Source organism: Eublepharis macularius, chromosome 9, assembly GCF_028583425.1.
Source record: "Eublepharis macularius isolate TG4126 chromosome 9, MPM_Emac_v1.0, whole genome shotgun sequence".
Taxonomy (NCBI): domain Eukaryota; kingdom Metazoa; phylum Chordata; class Lepidosauria; order Squamata; family Eublepharidae; genus Eublepharis; species Eublepharis macularius.
In genome coordinates, this window is record NC_072798.1 from 12,967,149 (window position 1) to 12,993,637 (window position 26,489).

Sequence of the window (26,489 nt, forward strand, 5' to 3'; positions counted from 1 at the left end):
TCTGGGGGGCAATATTTCAAAATGAAAATATAGCAAAATCCTCATACTGAAACACAGGAAGAAAGACACCCATGTTGTGTTATATATAAACAAACTAATCCGATTCAGCTTTACAGGATTACTGGTAGAAATTCTGTCCAGTTCTGCTCCTCTGACATGACTATCACTCAGACTTGCCTGCAATCTAATGGAACCTGAGCACAGGAAGTCTGACAAACAAAATGAGATGCAGGGAGTTCCATAACGTGAGCTTTCACCAGGCTTTTAAATCCAGTTATCAGGCACATTTGGCCCTGATAAAGATCATCTGACTGATGGCATGGTGGGAAATGGGGCATTACGCTTTGTCCTGCGCTATTTTCCTGACCTGATATGAACCCTGGGAGTCATTATTTACTCCAGTTGACATGAATATCTGTATCTGTACTCCAGTGGGGCAAACGGTGGCCTTTAGACAAGTAAGAATAGCCATTGATTGGACAAGTTAACAACTTTAACTAACACGGTGCGTGCTGGGCTGGCTCTTATCCCACCCTTTTTTTTTCTTCTAATGTCTCGTGTGTTTTTAAATCTTATGAAACCTCATGAGATATTGTTGTACATGTTCTGGAAAGTTTCCCAGCCCATGGACTTTCTACATGGATATCCCAAGTCCTGGAGCCATTCTCATGAGATTTTTCATGATCTTGAGTCACGAGATGACCATTTTCCCCCTGGAGATCTTCCAGTGACAAGGCCCTACGTCCGGCGACTCCCTTTGAGACCTTGGGGCCTGGGCTCGTCTACTTCATATTGGGCAATCCCATCCTTTTCCATGCACAAGGTAGGGAGATCTTTGCAAGAGTTTTATGAGAGAGACTGAGATCGTCTTCAACACTATAATTGATTCTTTCTGTTTTACTCTCAGGTTGATATAATATCATTCTGCGATGTCCTTTGATTTCTTATGAATGTGACTGCTACCAGCCATATCCATTCGTGCAAATGGTTTTGTGATGTGCACTGCTGGTGATTTACATAACTCAAGAAGAGTTATGACCTTCTAAGCCCACTGTTGGCTGATTCCGCACACATTGGATAATGTACTTTCAATGCACTTTATCAATCATTTGAGGTGGATTTTTTGTTCTGCACACAGAAAAATTCGTTCCAAATGATCTATAAAGAAGATTGGAAGTGCATTATCCAATGTATGTGGAATCACTCTGTTAGAACTGCACTGTAAGTTTTATTTCAGATTTTCCCACCCTATTTTGGAACTCCAGTTAAAAAATAAATTTTTGGCACTTAAGCTCAGTCTCCTTGCGACATCTCTTTCTTCCCATTCCTCATAATAACCCAGATTCCTAGAACAGCATGCAATAGACATTATGATACATAAGACTTCCCAGCTTAAATACAAATAAGGAACAGAACTTCATTACAGCAAGCATTGAGGAGAAACTCACACCTGGATGATGGAAATGTGCATGGTATAAAAAGCATAAAAAGCAGCATTCAGTCTTGCATGGATAGGGACTTTTTAAAAAAATTCCAGGAGAATGAGATGAAATTTTAGAACAAGAAAAGGACCATGGACAAAGCAAGAGAAGCATGTAAGCTGTTATCAACCCCTTAACTGAATCCTGCTAACATGAGGACCGGTTTTTAACACTCGCAAGTTATGTGGCTCGAAACCCCAATAAGAAATTTATAATAGTTTGTCGCCTTTTATCAGATTGAGGACTTGATTTTCCCAGAACGTGTGCTGCAAAAAGGGAATCTTCATCTTGTTCAGTTCAATCAGTTCTAATTTAGCAAAGAATGACATCATAGTGACATTACAGTGTGGAAACCACAACATTTTGTGGATTGGGTCCTGTGGGAAAGTTGAGGTTTTCTCAGGCTTATATGCCTCAAAAGCTTGTTGTAATAAAATGGAGAAGGGGAAATGAAGTAATTTGCACTGAGCTTCTCGGGGGAAGGGTGAGATAAAAATATAATCGGGATTCCAGAGAATGCAGATGGCTTTAGCTGATGTAACCATTTTAGGGATGTTTGCTGGAATATTACATGAAAAGCCCAGAAATTAAGTGCAAATCTGAAGATTTTTGCCAATCACTTTAAAAACATGGTGACTGGGAGGAAATAGTGAGCAAGCAAGAAAGGAGCTTGACGAACCATTAAGTCTACAAAGCTGCCTTGGACTATTAGTTCTTATAACCCAGTGCCATCTTCTCTGAAGAGCAGTGCCTGTCCAGCTTCTCCAACAGAAGTCTAGCCTTGTTATCAAAGATCCTTTTAATTAGGCTGCACCTTCTCCATGTAAGGCATGAGCTCCTCCACTGAGTTATGGACCTTGGAACCCAAATTTTCTCTTCAAGTGGCAATCCCTTGATAACTTGCAGGAATAAAGATATTGTGCATATGTATATCTTCTGAAAAATTCTCACTTATCTCACATCTCTTTTCCAGAAGACATACATATGCATCAGGGACAATGACAATAGCAGGCATGATTAGATTAGGTGGGATTTTCAGAGAGGTAATAGGTGTGAAATAATCAGCATTGGTAATAAGACAGGAAGCCTAGGTCTTGATTCAATCCAGGTGGATACATTGTCTAGAGCTTCATTATCAGTTGCAATTCAGACAGCTGTTGAATTGCAACTAACAATGAAGCTCAAGACAATGTATCCACCTGGACAGAGTAAAGACCTAGGCTTTCTGTCTCATTACCTATGCTGATTTCTCCACCCCCACTCCTCCTCTACATGCTCCACCCTATCCTATCACACCTGCTATTGTCATTCACCAGCTATTGTCATTTACCTCTCTCCACTCCCCAAGATACAAGGACAAATGGACTCACATTATAGCTGTATCTGAAGAAGTGAGCTGTGGCTCACGAAAGCTCCTACTCTACCACAAATTGTGTTAGTCTTATACTGGACTCTTGCTCTTTTCTACTATCCCTGAGTAAGTCTGTTATGTCTCAGTAGAATGACCAAAGGATGGAATACAATACGTGTATAAAAAGCACAGGGGGTAAAATATGGCCCTAAACAATGAAAAATCTGCATTAAAGTTTCTGGTGGTGTTGGTGGTTTGTAATACACTCCTCCCCCTTTGCTAGTTCTCTTGCTTCTGAAAGATCACTGGGTGGGTATTAGACTCAAGCATGCAGAATTACATAGTAAGGGGAGGATGGAAGCTGTTAGAACCTTGATTATTACGGCAGAGGACTGAAGCCAACAGTGTCTAATTTAATAATACCTGAAGTATCCTTCTGCAATCACCTCTCTGTCAGGCAGTCTGAAATCATCAGCAAAACACAACCACATTTATTTGTGTGAGTTGTGACTAGGCAAAGCAAGATGCTAACTACTGACTGGGTTCTCCACAATTTGTTGAATTAATAGGCGGCGACCTTACAGCCCATGGATCTAAAACAGAGCTCTCATCCCTTTTTAATAGAAATGTTATTTTCAAGGCAGCAAGCCATTTGAAAACTTACCGGCTCCAATGAACTTTCCCCTCCAGAGACTGCATCTCTCCAAGGATAGCAAGAAGGAGAGAAGATTTGCCACAGCCAACCTGACCCACGATCATTGTCATTTGGCCTACAAAGGAACAATTAGACCCATATTTAATTAAGAATGGAAAATTGGTAGATAGTTTAATAACCATAATATGTAGAGAATAGTTTCTTTCTTTCTTCCTGTCTTCCTTCCTTCCTTTCCTCTTTCCTTTCCTTTCCTTATTTACCCACCTTTGTCCTCATAGGAATTAATGTAGTTTTGATTAGTGAAACTATGTGGGGCTGGAAGGTTACAATAGCCAATCCCAATCAGGGATATTGTTATTTAAGGACTGCTAGGGATATCCAGCCATGAATCTCCTGGAATCCCATCTAGTTAAACAGGAAAGTTCTCTTGCAGGGATCCCCAATGTGGTGCTTGTGAGTAGGGGTGTGTACTTCAGGTCTCTGAACTGGGCCAGATTCGGGTAGATTCGGTATTTCTGAATCGGTCCCAGCATTGCTGAGCCGATTTGGAAATACCGAAGAAAGCTGAAGCACTGCGTAACGCTTCGGAAAGCTTTGTGTAGAGTGGTAGCAGCTGCAGCACTTTTCTTGCTGATTGCAAATGGCAAGAAAAGTGCTGCTTTGAGCTTCCCGCCTGTTTTTACCCGATGGGAGGGGAAGGAGGGGGTTGTAGTGAGTCGTGACTCAAAAAAGCTCAAAAGGGCAGCACTTCTCTTGCCATTTGCAAACAACAAGGAAAGTGTTGCTTTCAAGCTTCAAGCTTTCCGCCGTGCCGCCTTTTCATCCAATCGGGTGAAAAAGGCAGTATGGAGGGAAGCTTGAAAGCAACACTTTTGTTGCCATTTGCAAATGGCAAGAAAAGTGCTGCTTTGAGCTACAGTGTGCTCCGTAAAGATTCCTGAACCTTTACAGAGCATACTGAAGCGGTTTAAATACTGAATTAGGTATTTAAAAACCAAAATACTGATTCAAGTTATTCCAAATTGTTTTCCCGCTTCAGGTAAACCTGAAGCAGGAAACCCAAATCTTTTTTGCATGCACACCCCTACTCATGAGTACCACAGTGCCTGCTGACAAGAGTTTTTAGAAAGTGGGTGGGGCCATGTGGTTCTTTCTTGTCCTGTGCTTCTGATTGGCCTTTGGAAATCTAATTAGCTGTGTGGATTTTTAAAAAAAAATTGCTTCAGCAGCAGCTGCCGCCACGGTACAAGGATCTTCCAGTTTGGTGTAGTGGTTAAGAGCACGGGACTCTAATCTGGAGAGCCGGGTTTGATTCCCCACTCCTCCACAAAGCCAGCTGGGTGACCTTGGGCGAGTCACAGTTCTCTTGAGCTCTCTTAGCCCCACCCACCTCACAGGGTGATTGTTGTGGGGTAATAATAACACTTTGTAAACCGCTCTGAGTGGGCATTAAGTTGTCCTGAAGGGCGGTATATAAATCGAATGTTATTATTATTATTCCCTGTGTGACTGAAGGTTAGCTGTCTGTTCATTTAAAGAGGCATATTATTAAGCAGAGAAACTGTCTGAATTGTTGAAGAGTTACTTATTAGAGCATTTTGTGGCTGGCTCCACCTCCTGCAGCAGCCATTTTGTGGTTGCGCCCACCATCTTGTCAGAATTCCAAAGGTGTCCACAGGCTCAATAAAGTTGGGAACCCCTGTTGTACTGTGATGCATAGCGGGATTTTGAAACCCCACATGTAGCATTTTGAAGTTCCACTAATTTCAGTGTAAGAGATTAGAAGTCTAGGCCTAAGCATAGTTACACCCTTCTAAGTACATTGACTATGATGTATTTAGGTATAACTCTGTTTAGGATTGTATTGCTGAGTATATTCTAGTTTCCCATTGAAATCAAGAAGAATTATGTTTGGCGTATTTATTTTACATAATATAATTTGAAAAAAACCTTGAGGTTGTAAGATAAGATGGAAGAATACATTGAACCAAACAATGTTGAATATGGAAAGTGATTCATCCTACCTGTTGGGATTCTGATATCGATATTCGATAATGTGGCTAAACCACTTCCCCATGAGAAATATCCGTTTGTGACCTGCAACATAATCCCACCGAAAATGTTTTAAAAAGCAGATAGAAGAATTACAAGTCGAGGAGACAATAAATAATCTCTGTATTTCAGATCTGCTTTCAGTGGGCCAAGCTACAAGTGACGAATGGCACTTGAACGGCAAGTGAACAGACTCACGTGTATTCCTCCCTTTGCACTTTCGCTCCACTTGCACAAGTGATCACTACGTGATCAAGTGGAGTGCAAGTGGAGCACAAGTGAACAGGGAGGAATACATGTGAGTCTGTTCACTTGCCAGGCAAGTGCCATTCGTCACTTGTAGCTTGGCCCTATGTCTTCAGTGTTAAAAATGTGGTTGGATACATGTCCCACCCACCCCAAAAGGGCTGTGTCAGCCCTGGTGCCTCCTTCCCACAGCCAGCCTGGCAGCTCAGTATAAGAAACTGCTCTCAATTCGACCATATATCTACCTAGCCCAGTATTGTCTTTACTTATTGACAGAAGTTCTTCATACATTTATTATAAAAAGATGAAAATTCTCTGACATTTGTTCATTTGATAGCCGGAAAGTCCCTCCAAATCCTAAGTTTTACAGTCCTTTCCAAAAGGATTCTCTAGGATCTTCTAACCGTTTTGCATAAAGGATTACTCAATTTGATTGCGGGGCTCTTCCCTCACCGGTGCTCCTGTCTGGCTATCGGCTGGTCAGTTAAATGCCAAAGGCAGGTGTTCCTCAGGGAAGGGGGTTGCACCATCTTGTTCCTTTTCCTGTCCTGGCAACAGTGGCACACACCAGCTGTTTCTTCCTGTGCCTTCCTTCTCAGCCCTCACAGGAACCTGCTTTTAAGAGATTCTCCTTTCCTACCTCCCCGGCTTTTCTCCCAATCTCCACGCAACCTTCCTGATTAGCCCTTCTCTAAGAGCCAAACTACAAATAACGAATTACATGAGGACTTCATGTGAAGGGAGTCGCAATGTTAGCCGGGAAGTTGAGTTTTAAAAGAGATCAGAAGGCTTTGTCAATTTCCCCTCTCTACAGAGCAGGGGAGATCACTCCTCAGAGGATTTGTTTGTTTCCTCTTTGCCTCCTGAAGGCTCTGTCAGTTTCACCTTCCCTTCTAGGAGGTGAAGAGGCAATTAACAAACCCTCTGAGCAGAGATCTCCCTGGCTCTGTATAGAGGCGAAATTGACAAAGCCTTCTGATCTCTTTTAAAACTCAGCTTCCCGGCTACCATTGCAACTCCCTTCACGTGCAGTCCTTGTGTAATTCGTCATTTGTAGCTTGGCTCTAAGCCTATCGATGGGGACGGCAGGGCGGCCTCTGCCGTTCTCTGGCCCCACCCCAGCCTAGGGTGGGGCATTTGCTCAGGTCTCTGTCTGGCTCATCCCTGCTGCTGCTGAAGCTTCCTCAGAGGCTTCCCTGCTTAGGGTTGGGCTGCCGCTGCAGAAGCAGGTGAGTCAGCTGCAGGGCTGGAGGTTGCTACCCAGGGTTCCCCAATGGTTCTGGATGGTGTGTGCAGATGGAAATGCCACCACCGTGCCACCCCCCCAAGAATGCCACCACTGTACACCCCTGCCAACCACCTCCATACAACCTGGTTTATAACAGCTGTTGATGTCCAATTATAATTTCCCATCAAAATCCTATCCCCTCCTCAAATGTTTCCATTAATGTTAGGCAATATATAAATGTGTTTAAAGGTGGTCAGTTCATTTTGATCAATTAGTTGAAAACTGGGCAGTCGATGGGCATAAAAATAAGTGATTGGCTACCTTGATGGCGTAGTCATCTATATCTATACGACGGGTCGGTACCCTCATGGATTGTTCACCGCTGTCCAGCTGCTGTCTGATGGGATGCTTCCGATTTATAGCTTTGGGGTGCTATATTGGTTACAATCATGGGAGAAGAAGGAAAACCAGTTTTATTTCTGCAAGAAAGCAACAATTCATATGTTTTCCTTAAGACTGGACACACACACAAATCCTACACTAGATCTGTTTTAAACTAGACGCTGGCAAGCGTAAGGATCTTACACGCACCCAGCCTCTCATTCAAACTGTGCTGCTATACTTGTGATGCTGGCCAACGTGCAGATTTACAAAACCAACACAACACTGGCCCAGATAACGGATTTCTGGCATCCTAGCTGTGCACACAAAGCAACCAAGCTCCCCGTTTAAATGAGATGCTGGAGCGGCATGCAGAATTGCATGGGAAAGATCTAAATCAGGCTGTAATCTCTTCCAGTGATTTCTAGCCCTCCCTTATCCCTTGCCCCCATCATAAAAAAGGAAACAATAACAGGGAGAGAATCAGGTCCCCGATTTCATGTTTACTACAAAGGACCCCATCCATTCGATGTACATTTTGCCTTTTGCAGCGAATTCGTTTTTTAAAAAGGGATCATAATAGTTTGGCCTTCACTGTTCTAGATCATAACCTGTAGGACTGTGCAGTCACGCACATCTGCAGGGGGGAGCTGGTTATGCTGACTGGTCCCATTCCCCGTTCGTATGCAAACCCGACATGCATAGGGTCCTGTGCAAACAAGAACTCAAATGCATTTATTATTGATTTTTTTTATCTCTCTTTTCCTCCAAGGGACAGCGGGCATAATTTTCCCTCTACCATTTTTAGTCTCACACCAACCCTGTGAGGTAACAGTAGAAAAGAGCAAGAGTCCAGTAGCGCCTCTAAGACTAACAAAATTTACGGTAGGGTAGTTAGGCTACATAAGAACAGAAGAGCCCTGCTGGATCAGCAGTCCGTCTAGTCCGGCATTCTGTTTCACCCCGCGGCCAGCTAGTTGCTGGGAGCCAATGAACAGGGCACAGAGGCCATGGCCTCCCTTGATGTTGCCTCTTAGCACAGGGTTTGCTGCTGCTAAATATGGAGGTTCCTTTCAATCACCGTGGCTGGCAACCATTGATGGACCTCCGTGAATCCGTCTAACCTCCTTTTACAGTCTTCTATGCTTTGGGCCGTCACTACATCCACTGTAAGGAAAGGACTGGCCAAAGATTACCCAGCGAGATGCATTGCCAAATGGGGACTACAACCCAAATCTTCCTAACTTTAGTTCGGCACCCTAACTGCTGCACTACATTGGCTGTCCAATGAGGGCTGTGAGCACGTCTGGCATTCTCCTATCCATGTGTTCATTGATTTGTAAGCCCATCCACGCAAGGTTTAACTTGGAACTTGAAGTTTCACAAGCGGCGCACTTACGAGTCCGGTGTGCTTCTTGCAAGACTCGTAGGTTATGGCGCTATCCCCGTTTCTCCAGCTGTCATCTCCAATCTCATCGCTTATGAGAAATTCGTTCAGTTTTTGTACACTTGAGAGAGAAAGAGAATGTTTCTGGAGCAATGGCTACAGACACGGAGAGCAAACATCAAAATAACAAAATCAACCACCTTTAAAGAAAACCTATATAAAATGTTTTATAGGTGGTATGTGACACCAGAAAAATTAGCAAAGATGTACCCCGAAGTACCCATTAAGTGTTGGAAGTGTAAAGAGAAAATGGGCACCTTTTCATATATGGTAGCTATGTAAAAAAGGAGGAGGGGTTTGTTTTGATTGCCAAAACCACATGGGGGAGGATCATCGAATCATAGAGCTGGAAAAGACCTCCAGAGTCATCTAGTCCAACCCCTGGAACAATGTAGGAAATTCACAGCTACCTCCCCCCACTCACACTCCATGCCCAGAAGATGACAGAAAACCTCCAGGATCCCTGGCTAAGCTGGCCTGGAGAAAATTTCTTCCTGAGCCCAAAGTGACAATCAGCATTACCGTGGGCGTGTAAGAAGGGGCCATGAGAACTAAGCACTGATGTAACCTTTCCTGCCCTCCCCCTCATGAACTGCCTAGGTTAATAGATTTAGCATTGTTGTCAGATGGCCATCTAGCCTCTGCTTAAAATCTTCCAAAGAAGGAGAGCCCACCACCTCCCGAGGAAGCCTGTTCCACTGAGAGACCGCTCTAACTATCAGGAAGTTCTGCCTAACGTTTAGCGAAAACTCTTTTGATTTAATTTCAACCCATTGGTTCTGGTCCAACCTTCTGGGGCAACAAAAAACAACTCCACACCCTCCTCTATATGACAGCCCTTCAAGTACGTGAAGATGGTTATCATATCTCCTCTCAGTGATATGAGACATCACTGACATACCAAGCTCTTTCAACCTTTCTTCATAGGAGTTAAACACCTTCTTCCCCCTCACCATGCAGTTCAGGTTCCCTCCAAAGCAATTTAAATGGGATCACAGTTTTCCAAACATCTCATCAATTTTGACTCTACAATTCAATTACACTATCCCGTAAAAAGTTCCTTCCTCCACATAATGGGGAGGGAGGAACCTTTTACGGGATAGTGTAATTGAATGGGGCTACTCCTTAAAATGAACTGAAAGTGTTTGGCATAAACATGTAACTACTTAACTACCATGGGAACAGGCACTTAATTCTCTGTGCTAACTTGATGGATGATAATGGGTTGGGAGAGAATGGCCAGGGATGAGTTATCCATTGCCGGGGAGGTTGTTGCACTGAAAGAGATAGATGAGAGGAATACGACTTGAAAAGGGTTGAGATTTCTTCTGTCAAACCTAAGATTCAATGACCTAGATGTAGAAAAGCAAAATCAATGTGCTTTTCGGGTGTTAACAGCTGTACTAAATATAGTACGGAAAGAGAGAGAGATAGACTGGAAATTTAAACAAAGGAGAGAATATTAATCTTTGCTGCTGGAAAGAGCTGTGGCTAAATGCCATATTTAGGACTGAAAGAAGCTTCCCCCCTTAAAACATCCATTGTGTTGCTTTTCCTCTTCTCTTTTTGCACAGCTAATTTTCTGCTTTGAATCAAAACCGAAAAGTTATGTGGCAAAGCTCAGGGAATGCTGTAATTTCTATAAATGATACAAATTTGGCATGCTCTCTTTTGCTTGTTTTAGTCATTTCACAGTGAAAAACAAAGGGTGTAATTGTTAGCATGTCAGAGTAGGATCTAGGAAAGCCAGGTTAAAATCCTCACAGTGCCACAGAAGATTGCCAGGTGACCTTGGGCCAATCGTTAGGGCTCCCAGTCTGGCTATCTAACCACTATGCACACTGGCTTTCTATTGGATTGTTGATTTGACTCGAGTGATTATGAGGCATTTACCTGCATTGACGTTCACAAAGCCACATACCTTATGACAGCCTTGACAGCAAATCTAACGACAGTGGAGAGCAAGAACAGTGGCGTGACCAGGATGTGGAACAACGACAGAGATGCAAAAGCCTGGGCTGGACTTGGTGATTTCTCTTCTGCATATGTGTGAGTCACAAAGGTCTGTCAGTGAAGAAGAGATGGAAGGAGCCGAGGTGACTTTGGGGAAACAGAATTAGAGAAAGCCGTTTCTGTTCAATTTAGAGCCAAACAGTTGGGTTCCAGTCGCATTGTAGGGTTTTGTTGGATGATGCTTAGTTTAGAATGTCTGAAGACTGTGGGCCAAACTACAAGTGATGCCTGACAGAGGTTGGACACTTGTCAGCTTCCCTCAAGTTCTGAAGGGAAATGTAGGCAGCTTGGTGGAATGTTGGACAAGTGACAGTTGAAAAGTCCATTGGACAGCAGTCGGAGAGCCAAGCTTCAAGACCAGGACACCTACATTTCCCCCATCAAAACTTGAGGGAAGCTGACAAGTGTCCAACTAGTGTCAGGCATCACTTGTAGTTTGGCCCTACGAATCACTGTTCCAAGTATCTCCTGTACGGTTTCCAGACCCAGGTGACTGGCAGGGATGGGACTTGCCCAAACAGTGATCTCCTGATGCCACAACATAAATTCTGTTGTCGGTTGACTAAAAGCCAACGGATTGAAATTGAACCCAGACAAGACAGAAGTGATGTTGGTTGGCAAAGCACAGATCTTGAAGGACATTGTGCTTCCAACCTTTGATGGGGTTCAGTTGACCCTGGCTGACTCATTTAAGAGTCCAAGGGTTATACGAGACCCAACACTGCTGCTAGAGAAGCAAATAAATGCAGGTGCAACAAAGGCCTTCTCCCAACTCAGACTAGCCTGGAAGATTGCTCCCTACTTTGACATGGCTGATCTGGGCACCTGGGTTCATGCCACAGTAACATAAAGACTAGACTACTATAATGTACTCTAGATAGGTCTCCCCTCAAAGCCAGTTCAGAGACTCCAGCCGGTGAAGAATGTTGCAGTTTCTTTACTCTCAGGAGCTAGACAAAGCATGCATATCGATCTCATTTGGCAGTCACTCCATTGGCTTCCCATCAGTACCAGGCTCAATTCAAGGTCAGGACTAGAGATGGGCACGAAGAGAAAAAACAAACAAACATGATGTTCGTTGTTCGTTGCCATCCATGAACAGGGACTCATGAACAACCACGAACATGGCCCTGTTCATGAACGTTTGTGGTTGGCTGTTCGTGGGGGCCAGCAGGCTCTCCTCCAGCCACCATCCAAGTCAAGATCCCTACTGCACCACTCCCAGACACCTGACTTGAGCAGGCAGCAGAAAAGGTACCAATAATAAATAATAGCTTGGTCCAGAGCCTGGCAGCAGCCCTGGAACTTGAAGGGGTAGATCCCTATCCCAACACACACAAAGAAAATTCAAGCTCCAATGCACTCTCTCTATCAAAATGCCAACAGCAACTCTCTCTCCACTGTCTGCAAAGTCAGAGCTGGGAGCCCCCCTCTCCCCTGGTCTTTGGTCCCTTGTAACAAATTTGGAGCTCCACACTTGAAAGGAAGACCTGCCTATCAAGCTAAATTGGGTTTAGATTGGGGTTTCCAGGGCAACAGCAGGAGTTCAGACAGAGTTCAGACAATCCCTGCCTAAGTTGCCAAGGGAATTGATTGCAGGTGCCGGACTGTCTGGCTTGATGAACAGCAACAAACAGCAACGAACGAGGCTTGCAATGACCACCTGTTCGTTTAGAATGGGCCCTCATGAACAGCTTGTTCGCAAACAGCAGATTGGGCTGTTCGTGGCTTTTTTTGTTCATATTGCTGTTCGTGCCCATCTCTAGTCAGGACTATCACATTCAAACCCCTTCATGGCCTTGGCCTCTCATATCTGTGCAACCACCTCTCCCCTTATGTTCCTTCATGGCAGTGTCATTCATCTGGGCAGGGCCATATGCAAATACCACCTTGAAGTTGGGCAAAGTCAACAGCTGCCCACACATGTGCTTTCTCTGTGGTAACCCCCACCTTATGGAATGGCCTGCATATGGAGGTCAGGAAAGCTCTCACTCTTCCAGCTTTCCATAAACTACGCAAAACTGAATTATTCAGGAGGGCTTCTACCCAGATTATCACGCTGTGTCATAAGAAATAGCTCAGAGAGATGCTTTGGTTGAGACAGGGACCGCTTTAGTCTGCCAGGTTGGGACAATCCTGGCAGACTGAAGTGGTACAATGTATTCTCCCATCGCGCCATTCTCCCATTTCGTTCCACTGCATGCACAGATCCAAGTTTGCTTAATGAAAATTATAAACAGAAACAAATGCTTACCGCGAGAACGGCTGCGATTGGTATAGCTGCATTCATAAATACTGCGGGAAAAAATACAACCATTAATGCCCTTTATACACCAAACTGGACCTGAGTCTACTAAAGGAAAAAATTAGGGAAGAATTATGAACTTTCCTCTGAATATAATTTCTTACCCATAATCCCTCAGAGGTCAGAAAAATAGTTTCCATTTTAGATCTTAAACAAAAACAAACTTGGAAATATTATCGTTTGTATATTTTCCTGAGCTGGGGAACATATTCCCCAAAGAGCTGTCAAGTTGTGTACCATCATTAAAGTGTTGCTTTGTGTATGTAAAAGGATGGTTTAAAAAAAAATATTGGGGTTATAAGTTACAGGTCAACTGAAGTCTTAGGATGGTAATTTACTTAAAACTCTAATTTACGAGATCCACAGATGTTATCTCTGTAATTATTCGGATAAACTAACAGATGTTCAGCTTAGAGGGTTATTTCTTGTCAGCTCATTTGTTTGAGAGTCTGAGAAAGACAGAAGAGGTTACAGGAATATATTTATTGGACCAACAGCACTGAGTTGCATGCATTTGTAAGCTTCACACAGCTTTATTCCCCGTTGAAAGGGAAGTAGCCAAAGAAGAAAATGCAGAGATCAGAGATCTCCTCTTTTACGGAATGTGATCCCTCGTTTCCCAAACTGGTGAACTCAGGGAATGGACAAGGAGCTGAGGAAAATTATCCTTTTCAAGACCTTCCTTCCAATCTCTGGACTCTAAAAAAGGGTTAGAAGAAAACAGTTTTGTGTAGTGGTTATGAGTGCGTTTACACAATGAGGATTTTCATACAAGAGCAGGCACCCAAGACCCTGGAGTTTTCATAAGATACAGGAATACAGACACAATATCTCTGAAGGGAACCACTTAGGATGTGGTGACAGTAAAGCAGTTCTTTACATCTGGTAACAAATCTTCCTTACTGGCCACAGGAAGGGCGCCATTACTCACTGGAAAGAGACGTGTATAGTGCAAAGGTTTTGAGACTAGTGAGTTCCTTCGTTCTCGTGTCCTCCACACTTCTACAGAATATGTGCTCCCACGCATATAATTTTAACAGTTTGATGCCTTTCAGGATTTCGTTGGTTTTCTTCAGCCTCTCCGTAGAATAATCCTTTGCATTAAGTGAACATAGAACATAAGGGAAAAATTGCATTACATTCCACTTATAAAAATGCAAAATAAGAAAAAGATGATATTGAGAAAGTTATTTATTTATTTTAACAACCCCCCCACACACACACACCATTTAAAATCGGTTTGGGAAATTCCTGGAGATTAGAGGTGCTGCCCCCCACTTTTCATTGAAAAAGTTATCAGGTTGAGGTTATGAGAAAAGAAAAATTCAACCCTGAAATTACAACTGTATCATTAGAACCAATAAGATGAAATCTTGATTAAATGAGGCAGGTAGAGTTAGCATAGGGTTGCCCGCTATAGCTTGGGAAACTGGAGCTTGCAGGAGGCAGGGTTTTAGGAGGTTATAGCATCATAGAGTCCACCCTCCAAAGCAGCCATTTTCTCCAGAGGAAGTGAGCTTGGGCTGTTTCCACACGCTGTTAAAGAGACGGCCCACTCACTGAACTCTGGCATCTTTTTTCACTCACTCCATACGTATCTGATTTCAAAGAGGAAGCAGGCAGTTTAGCTTCCATTTTTTCAGCGACTTTTAGCTGGCACAGAAAAGTGTGGAAAATTCTGTTCTCAGAAAAGACGCTGAAAAAAAAACGGAAGCCAAACTGCCTGCCTCCGCTTTGAAATTGGATATATATGGAGTGAGTGAAAAAAAATGCCAGTGTTCAGTGAGTGGGCTATCTCTTTAACGGCATGTGGAAATGGCTTTGGACATCTGGAGATCATTTGTAATTCCGGGAGATTAGCAACCCTAGTTACCAACCACAAGGTAGGGTGTGGTGTTTTTCCAGAATAACAACTGATCTCCATACAACAGAGATCAATTTCCCTGGAGAAAATGGCTGTTTTGGATGGTGGACTCTATGGCATATCCGCAGATGCCAAATCCTACTTTCCCAAGGCAGCACCTCTAATCTCCAAGAATTTCCCAAACTGAAGTTAGCAATTTTATCACACACCAAGAAGCAGACGGCCTCCAGACAAACTGAAGAACAGTCAGATGCGTTATTCTAGGGTTAGGGTTAGGAAAAATCCTGGAGATTGAGGGAGGGAGGTGGAGCCAAGGGAGGGTGTATTTGGGGTATGATGTCGTCATCAGCCATGTTCTCCAGGGGGACTGATTGCTCTCTGTAGCCTGCAGATCAGTTGTAATTCCAGGAGATCTCCGGGCCCCACCTGGGGGTTGGCAAGAGCCTCCAGTTAACTCCTTGTATACAATAAATTGAAAAAAAGAACCTTCAACAGGTTTCATTGGGACAAGAACCATTTTGTCACAAAGGTAGGGGGGATCAGCCCCTCGGTTATACTTTCTGTGGCATAAGGGGTCTCAGTATCCAAATGCAGGCTACTGAAGGGAAATTCCTTCACCCCAAATAATCTAGGTGCGAGGAGAGGTCCCTTTACTCCCTCTTTCTTTTCAAGGCACCTCCTTTTTTTCTTGTCCCCCCCTCTTTTTCTTTCTTCTTCATTTCCTCAGTCTTCCTGTCTTCTTTTTCTTTCTTTTATTTTCCCTTCCTCCTTGCCTGCTTGTTGTTCTTTCTCTCTGCTTATTCTCAACTTCTCTTCCCTCATTCAGTTACAGTAAGTTCAGGAGCAGGAAACGGCAACATGACAGATCTTTATACAGTGGAGAGGGGGAGGGAGCTTATAAGAAATTCCGATGACTTACAAGGGTGCTCTTCTGAGCCTCCGCCAACTTCGTCGCTATAAAATACTGAATCGGAGCCAGCAGCACAATAACAGCAGCACCCACCAAGGCGCTCTTCCCAAGTAAGTAGTAGAGAAGGATCACACCCATTATGATCTACAGAACAGGAAAAGAAACACAGAGATGTAGGAAGTATCATTAGATGTACACTTCAATGTATACTGAATGGAAAGGGAGTAGGGTTGCCGGGTGATGGCTGGCACCCAATGGAAGACTGGAGAGCAGCGACATGGGGATGCTGTTGGGTCGACAGTGAGATGTCAATTCTGGACCAAACCCAGAAGTGACATCACACTGCTCTAGGATTCAGCAGAAATTCTTCTTTCAAAGATTATGGGCATGTCACAACAGAAAAACCAGAGCCAATAATTATTCCAGAAGCATCTAAAATGATAATGCTTAAAAGGTTTGAAATGCCACCAGGAGATCGAAACAGCCCAGCTTAAAAACACTGATGCAAACTGTCTATTCCTGCTTGCTTCACACAAGCAAGAGAGATGAAGGCAAACAGACACCCAGTTCTGTGCCATAAACAGATCAACGGATTACCGTGATCCATAAATACAGAAGACACCAATACAGCTTCGTGCCCAAATGCCACATCTCCTTGAATCACATCGTAAGACCATCTCGAGGCAGGAGAGAATCCCATGAAATCTGCAGTTTGTCATCGTTCTGAACCACTTTGATCCTTGAAATGCATTAGGGTCTAAGAGTGCCATATGGGATTGTAACATGGCAAGAGTTACGTGGGATTCCTGAATGTCACATGCCTTAGCGATAAAGTTTACCTATGAACCAGCTTTATACAGAGTATCAGTCTATTTTAGCCCAGGACTGTTGACCCAAGTGGTTCGCAACTTCTGCTGCCCACCAAGTATGCAATATTATCACTGAATGCGCACTAAGCCACAAGTTTTTAAAAAACGAAGCATAAAACAACACTCCATACAAGGCAGCTTTAATTATATATGTATATTTTTGATATATGTGTAATTCAGGGCTCATTTCAAGGGGGAACGTACAGGAACGCAGTTCCGGCAGTTCCCCAAAGAGGTCACATGTCAGGTGGCCCCGCCCACCTGACCCTTGTCCATTTTGGGCCCGTTTCAGCCTGGATTGGGGCCGAAACGGCCCGGATCGGGCCTCTGTCAGGTGGTGGAACACTCTCCCAATCAGTAGCAGCCCGATCCTGATCATTTTGGGCCCCTTTTTGGCCATTTTCAGCCCCTTTTTGCCATTTTGGGCCCAATTTCGGCCCTGAATGGCCAGGATTGGGTCCAAAACAGCCAGGATAGGTGATGTCAGGGGGTGTGGCATACGCAAATCAGTTATGCCAATGACACACTTCTGGTGATGGCAAGGGGCATGGCATATGCTAATGAGTTACACTGATGAGTAATGCTAATGAGTTCCTCCAGCTCTTTTTCTACGAAATGACCTCTGGTGTAATTTAATACTCATATCTCAGGCAAGCACCCAATGGGACCCTTGTGCTGGATGGTCAGTAGCCAACTCCTTTCATTCCTATTTGCTATGTGCCACTGTTCTAAGATCCTGAGGAAGAAATCGAATACCTTTCGCATGGGCTCAACCCTTGAACCCCAAACATGAGATTGAATGTACAAAGCTGCTTTATGGCAAGTCAAACCATTATTGCACTTAGCTTTTGATCTAATAATCTGACTGGCTGGTGTTTGCCAGAGTTTCAGGCACAGAAAAGTTTTTCTCAATATTTATTACCTGAGATTTGGAGATTGAACCTGAGATCTTTTGTAGGCAAAACATGTGCTCTGACAGTCCATGCTGGGAGCAGCAAATTGTCTTGTCTTCACCATGTCAATGACATCCAATAGCAAAGGCAGAGAAACTCTCAAAATGATGGTGTTGTGTGGCATGGCAGTGTATGCACACGGTGCCATGGGCTGTTTGTGCAGAAAACCCTGCCATAAGGGAGTGTTGGACTGGGATCTGGGAGACCCGGGTTCCTGTTCTCAGTCTGCCACAAAAACCTGCTGAGTGGCCTTGGGCTAGTCACATACTCAGCTTAACCTACCACACAGGGTTGGTGTGAGGTTCAAATGGAGGAGGAAGAGAAGAAGAAGGAGAAGAAGAAGAAGAAGAAAAACACACACAACAGACACCCTGTGATGTTAGTGGGGCTGAGAGAGCTCTGAAAAAGCTGTGACTGACCCAAGGTCATCCAGCTGGCTTCAAGTGGAGGAGTGGGGAATCAAATCCAATTCTCCAGATTAGAGTCCTGCCACACCAAACTGGTGTAGTGAGAATGACATAAGCCACTCTGAGTCCCCATTGGAGAGAAAGTTGGGTATAAATGAAGTAAATAAATAAATAATGAATAAAAAACAATACTGCAAGAGTACTGGGCAGGCCAGCTCTGCAACGTGCCTTTATTCTGGGCAGATCTGGAAGGTGTAATAATTCAAATAAACAAATAAACAAATTGGGGTTTTTTTCTTTCAAAAATTAACCCCTTACTTTGATGCTGTACCTGAACAGGCATAGCCCATAGGTTGGGACAGAGGAACAGAAACCACATGAGCTGGTTGGTCTCGATGGCCACCAGGTTGTTGATCTGCCCCAGGGTCATCTCTCCCATAGACAAGTTGGATGTGGACAGCCTTAGGATCTTATTATAGATCATTGCCTAGGAAAAGAAGCAAAAGTGAGCAGCTGTTAAAGATGACAGTATCCAAGATGGCTGGTTTACCATCATTCCTATAACCGGTATGACCCAGAAGTGAAAACGGATAGTGACTTCTGGATACAACCTGGAAGTGCAAATGGGTAGCTCTAGGAATCACCGAAAACCCTAAAGCTACCCTTTTTCACTTCAGGGTTGTACCTAGAAGTGACGTAGTGACATCACTGATGTCACATACTCCATGCCCCTGCCCCCAGCCTTCCTGCTGATTGCTAGGCTCAGCCCGGCAACCCTAATTGGCTCTATGGCCTTGCTACAGCCATAATATCGGAATGGTACCTAATTGGCTGTATGGCCTTGCATACAGCCTTATGGCCTTGCTACAGCCATAATATCTGAATGGTACCAGAGCTATGACATAATGCTTCCCAATGTATTCATGGAACTTGTTCACTTCACTGTGTGGAATGAGGTTGCAAACCTCCGGGAGAGGTCTGGAGATCTCCAAGAATTACAACTGATCTCCAAACTACAGAGATCGATTTCACAGCTTTGGAGGGCGAACTCTATGGCACCTCATCTCTGCTGAGCTCCCTTCCATTCCCAAACTCCATCCTCTGTCCCCAAATCACAATGAATTTCCCAACCTGGAGTTGGCAATCCTAATATAAAAAGCTTTTTTAGATATTGGCCTGTCTTGTATCTTTGTCCTACTCTGCCTGTTACTGTTCTGGGGAAAAAAACTAAATTAAGAAAACTTATTTCAAGACCCTTATCCAGACATTTCACAGCATGCAAGCCAATGAAGTAATATCTTTATGCACCAATAAAGCTCCTCGTAGGTTAATGCCTGTTTCTATGGTAACATAGTAGGAGGCCTGGAGAAATGTCCTTTGCAGGATGAGGGCCAGGAAGAGAAGAATCGCCAAGACATAAGCAGTTTTAAGGAAATCGTGCGAGGTGAGGTATGGTTGCGTCAAATCCTACAGAGTAAAAAAAAAAGATGATCTCAGAGAGCTTTCAGAGCGCTCAACCAACCACAGGCAAAAATGATTATGGCCTATTAAAGACAGTTTTAGTTGACTTAATTTGCATATGGAGAAATGATAGGTATGAAGAAACAAACAAAGGCTTGGCTCAGACATCACACAAAACCATGCTTTATTTTCAAGTAACTATGGTCAGTGTGATCATCAAATTCCACAAACCATGGTTAGTGAGGGTACGTTAGACCAGGATCTGAAACCATGGTTTGAATCTGACTTCTTAAATGCAGTGGTTTCTTGTGATGAATGAATGCTTAATTCTGGCTTGTTCCATGATGCAATCCTGGCTGCACGATGGACTGGGATGACTGACGGGTCTCTACAGGGAACTCCTAGAAAAAGCAAAGGTAATAAACTAGCATTTTTTGAGGCAAACAAGAATTCCATGCAAACCAAATCCTAATTTCATAAACTAACCGTAGATAAAATAGACCATGGCTGCTTCCACACTGGGTGATTTTCCATAGTAGTTTGGTTGCTGATGCAATTCTGTGAGAAATTGCCTTGCAACAGAAATTCCAGACAGCCCAGGGTAATTTGTTTTATCTCAGTTTTTAGCGGCTTCCCGATGTGCACTGAAGCCTCCACGCTGCTGTATGCACTCTATTTTAATTTTCTTTATTGGTTTGAGAAGCATGGGTAATGTAGCACAGCAAAGACCTATTGCAGTACCTTTTTAAAAACCTTTTTAAAAACCTCTACATATTTGCAGATATCTCTGGTGATCTGCTCCCTGCATAAGTAATACTGGACAGGAACTGCGCAATACCTTTAACAATCTTTAAAAAAAAAACTCTCATATTCGCAGAGCTTCTGATGATACCCTCCCCTCTGTCTAAAAGGCAAGCGATTCTCTTTTGCTTGTTGCCGGGGTCTGGCTCCTAGAGATCATCGACAAATGAGAAGAGTAACTAAGCAGCTCTTCATGGAAGTCTTGCAATTACTCTGTTTCCTCTTCAGGCGTGAGAAACTGCTTGTGTGGACTGTGTCCTGCCCCAAAACTCTGATTTTTTAAAAAGGTTTAAAATAAAACAGATTTTGTGTGTGTGTCTATGGAAAGAATGGGCTGTAAACGGTCAATGTACAAATAGAGGATATTATGTGGAAACATGAAAAAAATCACCACTTGGGTGGCTGAAATGTGGGAAATCTTTGGTGTGGAAGCAGCTCGTGGTTTGATGTATGTCTGAACCAAGACAGTTCCATGTTTTGCAGGAAGGAAATGTTTTAGAAGAAGTATTGCCTCCTGCATAACTACAGGATAGAGAGAGACAATGACTCTGATAAGATAGCATCTGTGTCACTTGTGGTTTTGGTAAACACTTGGAGGTTAAATAATTTTTGCTTCCCAATTAATTTAAATAGCTTGAATAGCGTAAGAATTGTATGCCTGAACTGACCCACAAATGGGACTTGTCAGTCCTCAGTTAAAGGTGAACGAACAGTATGCTTCCTTGCTTTGTTTATTGTTTTGGTAATAAAAAAAGACTTTGTTTTGTGCACTGTTCATTTTGTACCAGAATACAGAGCAAGGGTTGAGGATGGAGTGGTGCCTTTGAGGCATTTCTAGGCCTGTTGGCAGTGACTACAATTAAGAAGATCAACTTTGATCATGAAATTTTCAACCTGGTGTTGGCCACATCAAAGAGAAGCTGAGGATCAACAACAACATCTTCTCAGATGTTATACAGATGAGATCCTTGCCGTGGTTTCTCTGGGTGCTTGACTACTCCACTGAATCTGTTTTTATGCTGTCTGCTTATCTCCCCAGTGGTAGAACCAGAGAACAAAAGGACATCTGGCATCCAGTCCAACTCCCTGTATCGCCTTGAGCAAATTATACACAGTTCCAGGGTCATCAGCACATGGCAGTGTGAGGCAGCTCCCAGAGAGCATGGCTTCTGGCGGGGTCCACTGTTGCTGACTTCCTTCTAATGCATCTCCCCTGATGTCTGCACTCATACCCTTTGAGTTCTTGCACAAGAGGAAATGGAAGGAAAAGACCACAGTAGCTGCTAGTGCCAAGTCAAACTTATTGCGATCCCACTTGGATTTCTTTTTGTGGAGGATATCGCACAAACGATGCCTTGGCACTATAATACAAACAGAGGAAAGTGCTAGGAGTGGCGCAAGATGGTGCGTCATTGGAACTGCACTTCGGTTGAGGTTTCCACTTGCATATTGTTGGAATCAAGCTATATTGCAGTAAACCCAATGCTGGACTTTGCAAGAAAGTGCTGCATTCCTGGCACATGTAGTTGAAAACGACATTGGAACACATGTAAGTGCATTTTCATGTCATTCACGTGTAATTCGTATCGCGTGGTTTGGCTCTCGCTCAGTATTAGGCAGCTTCATGAGTTCTCTTTTAGAGATGTGACATTTTCTAACACTTGTGTTACAATAGGGCAGATTGGATCCAACAATTCCTTCCAACTTAGTTGTGCCCAATAATTCCTTTCTGTTAGGCCTCCAGTGCAGGACGTCTTTCTCCACTGTGGGAAGTGTTTCCTCACTGGAGAAAGACATAACAGAAAGGAGTCATAGGACTGTATCCTTCCAGATAATGATGACAGATAACGATAAGTGATACTATTCTGCTCCCTCCATACTTGGGTTATGGAATGACCCAGATATCAACATAGACAAATGCATCATTCACTGACTCCAAGCGAGTCATCGTTGCTCACTTACTGTCAATCCTTGGCATAGGTCCCCAAGTTCTCCACAACACACAGGTGTTCCAGTTGAAGTAACTTTATTAGAGATCCATTCAGTACAAGGTGCTCAGACAGTGGAATTGGCAGAAGTGACATATGTGGGGCTAGGTTTGCTAGTTATAGGGAATATTCCCGCCTTTCAGAAAGAAGACCATTAACGGGGTTGGGTGGTTGGGTGAGACATTGTTTTAGAGTAGACAGTGAGAAAAATGAACTTATCCTTGGTTCTCAAGATGGATACATTTTAAGCCAGTTTCAGCTGGCAGTCAAGGACACTGGCTCAGCGGAGCAAGAAAGAGAATGTAAACACTTGCGAGATAACCTGCTGGCATTACAGCAATAAAGAACTTCCCATACTCTCAAGAGACCAGAGGCAAAACCAATACACATTCATGACAGATAAGCAAGATGCATATATGACCAGGGCTCATTTTGAGGGGGGAATGCACAGGAACGCAGTTCTGGCAGTTCCCCAAAGAGGTCATGTCAGGTGGCTCTACTCACCTGACTCTCGGCCATTTTGGGCCCATTTTGGCCTGGATTGGAGCCAAAACGGCCTGTATCGGGCCTCTGACGGGTGGTGGATCACTCTCCCGCTCAGCAGCAGCCTGATCCTGACCATTTTGGGCCCCTTTTGGCCATTTTCAGCCCCTTTTTGCCATTTTGGGCCCAATTTCGGCCCTGAATGGCCAGGATTGGGTCCAAAAAAGCCAGGATAGGTGATGTCAGGGGATGTTGCATATGCAAATCAGTTATGCTAATGACACACTTCCAGTGATGGCAAAGGGTGTGGTATATGCTAATGGATTATGCTAATGAGTTCCTCCAGCTCTTTTTCTACTAAATGACCCCTGTATATGACACTTACGTCTAGGGTTTTGGTAGCGTTGATTTCACTATTATTGAAACTATCGACGATACCGGAAATGCAGAGTGGTCCAGCGAACCCCAAAAGGTCAGCCAAGTAACGAAACATGCTGCTAAGGAGGATTGGCCGGCCGAAAGCCCTATACATGGCGAGCCAAATGGACGGGATCCGATTCGGTTGGTCAGCCACTTTTTTCTGGAAAAGAAAGTCAAAAGGACATTCACCAAAAGCACGAGGATGCTTCCTCAAGAATATTTATATGAGCGGTTCGTGTTTGACTCCTGACTTCTCCCCAGAAGTTCAGGGTTATACATACAGTGTTCCCATTTTACTTTGGCAAATATGGAACCTGGCACGCCTCACTGTGCTTTGCGGGCTTTTGGGTCAGTTGACGGATATGGATTCTGCCAGCACTGATAAACCAGGGCTGGACCCAACCAGTTTTCCCACTAGCGAAAGATGGAGGAGGATTTTCCTTTCAACTATTAAAAAGGCCATGGACAGCCCAGCAAAGTGGGCATAGAGGTCGAGGCCTTTCCCTGATGCTGCCTCTTAGCATCGGTATTCGGACGTTTGCTTCCTTTATACGTGGAGGTACTCTTTAGCCACCGTGGCTCCACTGATGGAGCTCTCCTCCAAGAATCTGAGTAATCACCTATAAAAGCCATCTGTACATCTATTGGCATTGAAATCCACAACGGCATGGTCAAAAGCCATGTGGGATGAGGGCTGTTGAACGGAAGGCAAATGGGTGAGATGGAGTGATAAAACCGGCTGTGTTGCAAATATGCAGGTCGTTATGACCTGGTGCTTTTGCCCAATAATTACACTAAAACTGGGGAACTTTGAAGAGGAAAAGCTTTTATTTCATGAAAATAAGGGGATAGAGTTTCAAGCAAGTAAAAACTCTCTGAGCCCACCCGAGAAAGGTGGCAGCAGGGGTGTGTGTGTGTGTGATACCTTGTTCTTTCCAAGAAGACCTGCTTCGAATTGCTCCCTTAAACGCAATAGATTACAATACACATCAGGATTATACATGGTAATGAAACAGCACAATGATAGAGAACAGAGGTTTAAGACTCCATTACATGCCATTCTTTCTGATTTAAAATAGCCCAGGGAGGTCATCTTAGCCCCACTGGTGTAAACATACAAGCAGGGCTTTTTTTCAGCCGGAACGCGGTGGAACAGAGTTCCGGCACCTCTTGCCCCAGGTGCAAAATTCTGTTTGGCACAGCATGTAGATCCGGCATGAGAGGCTGCTCAGGGAGGGGAGGCTGGATTTTTGTGAGGAACGGGTGTCCCCAACAGATATGAGGGACTCGCCTTGGCTGCCCTGGGGAGGGTATAGAGGTGGGGATGGAGAAATTTTGTGCCCCTCAGAATTTTGTGCCTGGGGGAGGAGTTCATGGCTATTGTGATAAGTATGTTCCTACTGGGCAGTTCCTATGTCGTTTAATACCACCACTCCCCACAAGATAGGGGGTTCTGTCTCACAGTTGATGTAAGTCCATAGTGCATGAAAATAATATTCTTGAAGGCCAATTTCAGCTCCCAGGCAGAAAGTCTGAAAACCATCCAGAGGCTCAGAAATGGGCGAGGAACATTGTGCCCTTTCGATATGAAACGACATCCCTGCAATGGGCTACCTTTTGTTCCTCATATGCGTCTTTCAAGGAGACGTAGTTTGTAAGTGCCCGCATTGCTATGGGCAGCTTCCCGATGGCCTTCAGGTCGATGGGCTTCTTGTGAGCCGATATGATCAGCGTGTTCATCCACCAATACGTTGCCTTGGAGACCAGGTTGACAAAGGGTTGAAGAAATCTCACTCCCAGATCTTGGAGATCTTCCGGTGGCTTTACTTTCTGGGGGTTTGTAAAAAACACATATCTCTGGGAACAAACAGCAGAGAGAAACAGTATGTGATGAAGTCTCTCTCCTGAGGCTCATACAAACAGACGGTTTTCTCTAAAATTACGTTTTCCACATTAATTGCTCCCCAAATGGCTCTTAATTGTGGAGGGACTATGAGCAAAGCTACAAGTGACTTTATTCACGTGGGGAACACTTGATTTTTTTTGCAAGTTTACCTGGGAAGTGAAGTCTGAGTGGTCCTTCCCCTCTCTGTTAGAATCGCTGCCTGAAGAGCCACAAGAGGGCTTCATTTGGGGGCGGGCAGCTGCTACTTTCTCCCAGGGCATCCTGCGGGCTGCCTGCTCCTGGGGAGCTGCTCTGGAAGTGGAAGCATCGGTGAAGCTTCAGCCGCAGCGACAGTGGAAGAATCGGCAGCAGTTCCTTCCACTGTCGCTGCGGCTGAAGCTTCACCGATGCAGCCGCTTTCTCCAGAGCAGCTCCCCGGGAGCAGGCAGCCCACAGGACACCCTGGGAGAAAGTAGCAGCTGCCCATCCCCAAACGAAGCCCTCTTGTGGCTCTTCAGGCAGCAATTCTAACAGAGAGGGGAAGGACCACTCGGATTTCACTTCCCAGGTAAACTTGCGAGAAAAATCAAGTGTTCTCTACATGAAGAAAGTCACTTGTAGCTTTGCTCTATGTAAGAATTGCCTTATTGGGTCAGACCAAAGGTCCATCTGTCATAGTATTCTGTGACCAAACAGATACCCCAAGGATATAACATTATACTTGGTGCAGAGAAAACAGTTAAAAAGCCTTTTCTCCCTCTCCCAGAGAACTAAAACTCCCACCCACCCAATGAAGTCGATGAGCAATAGATTCAGGGATGCTCAAGTGAACCTCATTTCATGTGTCTCCTCTCCAGCTTCCCATGCACTCGCTCACACAGTGTCATAGTACAGCCTGAGCTTGACGAGTCCTCTGAGGAGGAGGAACTGGAACAGCTGACGCTTGCTGACAGCCTTGCTCCTCCTGGGGGGGAGCAGCCTGTCTCCCAGCAGCCGACCACAGCTGAACAGTCAGAGGCTGAATCCCAGCCAGAAGTTCCCCTTCCCCACCCAGAGCCACCGGCCCAGATGCAGCCAGCTTCCTTATCCCCTCCAACATCTCCAGACTACCGAGAGCAACGTCGGCGTAGCAGGGACAGAAGAGACTTACAGACCCGACGTCAATCTGCACGCCTCCGGGCTCTGAACAGGCCAGCCTTCTCAGAGGAAGGAGGGGCTTCAGAGGAGGAGACTTGACGCAGCTGTGCGAGCTGACCGAATGCCCTTAGATTATAAAAGCCAGAGGGAGG

The 26,489-nt window shown here is 44.4% G+C and overlaps 1 protein-coding gene across 1 annotated transcript in view; it reads right to left on the minus strand.

The window, feature by feature from the left end:
- ABCC9 (ATP binding cassette subfamily C member 9) overlaps positions 1 to 26,489 on the minus strand; it is a 93,530-nt gene that overhangs the window by 41,950 nt on the left and 25,091 nt on the right. Inside the window, exons 6-17 of the mRNA XM_054988299.1 lie at positions 24,930 to 25,172; positions 23,281 to 23,475; positions 19,471 to 19,629; positions 18,494 to 18,649; positions 15,943 to 16,077; positions 14,091 to 14,253; positions 13,109 to 13,149; positions 10,763 to 10,905; positions 8,794 to 8,902; positions 7,335 to 7,445; positions 5,512 to 5,584; positions 3,497 to 3,602 (exon numbers count right to left, since the gene is read on the minus strand). Of these exons, the coding sequence (XP_054844274.1) occupies positions 3,497 to 3,602; positions 5,512 to 5,584; positions 7,335 to 7,445; positions 8,794 to 8,902; positions 10,763 to 10,905; positions 13,109 to 13,149; positions 14,091 to 14,253; positions 15,943 to 16,077; positions 18,494 to 18,649; positions 19,471 to 19,629; positions 23,281 to 23,475; positions 24,930 to 25,172 (1,634 nt within the window). The remainder of the gene's footprint in view (positions 1 to 3,496; positions 3,603 to 5,511; positions 5,585 to 7,334; positions 7,446 to 8,793; positions 8,903 to 10,762; positions 10,906 to 13,108; positions 13,150 to 14,090; positions 14,254 to 15,942; positions 16,078 to 18,493; positions 18,650 to 19,470; positions 19,630 to 23,280; positions 23,476 to 24,929; positions 25,173 to 26,489) is intronic.